The 3,887-nt window shown below is 33.3% G+C and overlaps 1 protein-coding gene across 1 annotated transcript; it reads right to left on the bottom strand.

The window, feature by feature from the left end:
• Positions 1-432: 432 nt before the first annotated feature.
• LOC118752746 (protein O-mannosyl-transferase TMTC2-like) lies at positions 433-1,814 on the bottom strand (the record flags this gene model as incomplete). The annotated part of the gene is given in 2 exon segments (XM_036487623.1): positions 433-1,529; positions 1,657-1,814. Coding segments are annotated over 2 exon segments (335 nt in total), but the record flags the coding sequence as incomplete, so codon positions are not given.
• Positions 1,815-3,887: the final 2,073 nt, after the last annotated feature.

The raw sequence follows: 3,887 nt of genomic DNA, 5'->3' as shown, positions 1-3,887 counted from the left end.
AATATGGCCACGGAAGTGCCCTACATAAACAGCACCAAGGCCGAGGGATCGTCATATGATGGGCAACTTCTCCTGGGGGATGCAACGTGATTGTTCTAGTACACCTAATTCACGAAAGTTCCGAAAATGAAAGTTTGTATGTACATTATAATTTATTAAATGCAGTTTTTGATGAAAATTTTTGTTTTTCTGAACAAGTAAAAACTGTAGAAGACTGCGCCTAGGAAGTAATAAGAATTTATCTTTACATACATATGTAATCAGTATAAAGTCCTAAGTTAAAAAAGAATTATAGCTCCTTGGCGCCAAAACCACTGTTGACCAGTGTAATATTAGGCAATACCTGGTCCTGATGGTGGCTAACGAACTAAATGACGAAGGTAATACTTACTGTGTCAAATACCTAAATTTTTACAATCTTAAACTTTAAAATATTTTTGTATAAGTATTTATTGTTCATTCATGTATTTAAATTATTTTCATGTATGTATGTATTTCAATATGACCTCTGTTTGATACAATATTCATTACATTAAGCAGTTATTATCATTTACACTTTCATAATTTATATTTACTATTATTCGTATTACACACATTACATTAACTCATCCCTTCTCTAGCACTTGGCTAATCCCATTACCTTGCTTATTGTTAGCTTTTCATAATCATTGCCTTCCTCAGTTATGTATATGTATATGATATCATATTTAAACATAAATTTACATTTCTTATAGTCGACAATTTCGGATTTTAACAATACTTAAATGCTTTTCGCTGCCCAACGATTTTTTAATTCTGCGTCTTGCAACAAATACATACTCGTTCAGTTTGAGAATTTACACAAATTGAATTAAGTAAATAACACAAAACCAACATACGTAGACTTTATGATCCGCATAGCTGTTATTTACAAGCGGCTAAACTACATAATTATATATATGCAAACACGTATTTTATTATTGTTTTGTTTTAATTCCTCCAATTTACTTTGAAGCTACAAACTTAATTAATCATCCTCACGTATAAAAAGTGAGCTTAGCTCTGACTCGATTTTCAATACAAATTCTTCAGCTGAGCTAAATCCCACTTTTTGTGCATGAAGTTCCTCTTTCGTTTGGTATTTTGTTATTGATAATGTGAAGAATTTCAAGTCCTTTTATGTTATTGAATTATATACACAATTTTATGTTAATCTTTATAAAAAATATTTCGATCTTCTTGTTTATCCAAAAACTGTTCAAAACTCTAATTCCTACTGCAGCAGTTTTTATCATATTACAATTGAGCTTAGTCAGGTATTGACAAAGTCATACCCATGACATCACTTTCCTCAAGAATGCATTCAAATGCATTCACTTCGATTTAATGACGTCCAGCTTTGCGAGATTTCCTAATGTTGTCGGATCCCCTGGCTGCAATCTTAAGGCTTCTTGGTAGCTATTAGCCGCATGTGTGGTGCGTCCCAGCAGATGCAGAATGGCACCCAAGTTTGTATGGGCGTGGGCGTCGTTGGGTCTCATCGTCACCGCCTGCAATCGTGGAATATGGAACAGAGAACATAGTTATTTGTTTAATTTTGAAAAGAGAAAAGTAGATTATTTAATGGCAGTGAATTTGATTTTCTTGTAGGAATTTATTGCTCTTCCTTTGCCTCACCTTGCGGTACCAACTTTCGGATTCCACCTTGCGATCAGACAGGCGTAAAGCCGTAGCAGCCGCTACTACTAACGCGTAGTCATCGGTCGCAAGCTCAGCAGCACGTACGCGATAAAAAATCGCCTCTTCGGTGCGCGACTGTGAGGTGAGAAATTCAGCTGTGTTGTTAGAGCCATCAGACCAGGTGTGATATTCAGCCAAAGGGAGTCAAATGAAAAGAAAGGTTGGAAGAAGCAAAGAAGATACAATTAGACATGTATGTACTTCACTGTGAGCCTGAACCAACTTTAGCTTGAAGGTCATAGCACATAATTTTTTTTTTACTAATTTGTGTTAATTACGTTATAAATAATGATTCAAAATTTTACAGACCGAAACTTTTCGAGCCGTTTTTGAAAAAACTCATTTTAAATAAAAATTATTCGTTTTCTTTTAAAACTTTAATACAGTCATATTGGACTGCTGATTTAAACATTACATTTGCGCTTTTTTATAAAGAAAACAATATTTAGGCCACAACATTCGTAATTTGTTTTTGTAATACATAATTCGTTTGAAAAATTCACGATATTTTTTGAACCACTTGAATTTTAAAATAGAAAAGGACTTCCTTTGTTTCTAGAAACTATACCGGGTATAAAGCAGATTTTTTATACACGGTGGCGACGAATAACTGTTACCTTGGTTTTTTTTGAGAAAAAAATGGTCCTTTATAGATTTTGCGAAAAAAGTATTTTTTTTTTTAAATATTTTTTATTGAGCTTTGTACCATGATTGTTTATTAGAAAAAATTGAAAAAGCAACAAACTCTAAGGGGTAGAAGCTATAGCAGCTATTTCGGAGATCACCACATCTCCTCATCAGACTTCTTTTTTTCTAGACTTCAGCAGGGAATTTTCCATAGATTTTACTTTACTAATTTAATTAGTTATTAAATTTTAATACCTATTTACATTTGCCAGCAGTTTAAACTTTGACAGAAAAGTTCATTTGGCACGCAAGTATTGTAAGGTGTATTTTTTCTTAGGCTTTGTATAAAAAAATACAAAAAAGAAAAACTGTATAAGGGTGGTCGAATGATGGTCATCCCCTGTTCCAAGCCCATTCGATTTTTCAGTATGAGGCCTTAGGTTGGACAAAAGGGAGAGTATAAGGGACTCAAAATGGAGAAAATTTGCCTATGGTTACAGAAGATATGGAATAAATTAACTGAACCTGCGTGCCAAATGAACTTTTCTCTCACAGTTTACACTGCTGGCAAATGTAAATAAGGATTCAAATTTAAAAACTAATTATTACAACTAAAGTGAAATCTGTGGAAAATTAACAATAAAATACTTTTTTCGCAAAATCTATAAAGGACCTTTTTATTTCTCAAAAAAAAAAACGGGTAACAGTTATTCGTCGCCACGCTGTATATTATATATTTGTTTTTTGTTTTTTTTTGTTATTTATGACCTTATAACAAATATATTCAACAATTTTGTTAAGCTTGAAGCCATTTTTTAATCAATATTTTGGCGGAAAAAACAACAATCTACATTTTGGTAGAAGTTATAGCTGCTATTTCGTAGATCACCACATCTCCTCATCAGACTTCTTCAACTGGGATTCGATGTAACGACCCCATCCGTCAAAGTCAGTAGTCATACCCACTGAGCTAAGTTCGCCACGCAAACTGTTGTTGCCTCTTCCACATTTTTCATGTGTTAAGCCAACTACAATCTAGCGCAGCTATTCCGATGCTATTTACACTTGATCTTGTGATCGTAGGTTTTGTTAGTTTTTGTTAATATTTCTATTTTTAAAATTTTTAACTTTTACGTGTGCTCGTCCTTAAGTTATATGCCGTTTATGTACATGAGATAGATATTAAATAAAATTCAAAAGAACTCTTTGGCAAAATTTTCACAATCTGGTTTTACGTCAGTTAAAGCCTTTCGTAACCGTTCTGTTAAATGTTGGTTAGTCAATAGGTACGTTCGTTCAAAATCTCCAGTAAAAAATGTCCAACAGCAAAATTCCCGCGAAATGTCATCTTTTCTTTCACAGGACAAATATATCCAAAATAGTACGCAACCAGAAAATTTGCAGAGACTTGCAAGTTAGACGCGCAGCTATTAGAAATTTTGTTTCAAAATTATAAAATTGACATCCCGTAGTCTCATCCTACCACAGTTCACTGTGTAGTGACACCTTTAGTGTTTAGAATTTAAGTAGCTTATATATGG

Source organism: Rhagoletis pomonella, unplaced genomic scaffold (genome assembly GCF_013731165.1).
Source record: "Rhagoletis pomonella isolate Grant_MI unplaced genomic scaffold, Rhpom_1.0 Rhpom_scaffold_01804, whole genome shotgun sequence".
NCBI lineage: Eukaryota > Metazoa > Arthropoda > Insecta > Diptera > Tephritidae > Rhagoletis > Rhagoletis pomonella.
Note: the sequence above shows the minus strand (reverse complement) of the source record. Positions and strands in the feature narration are given on the sequence as shown.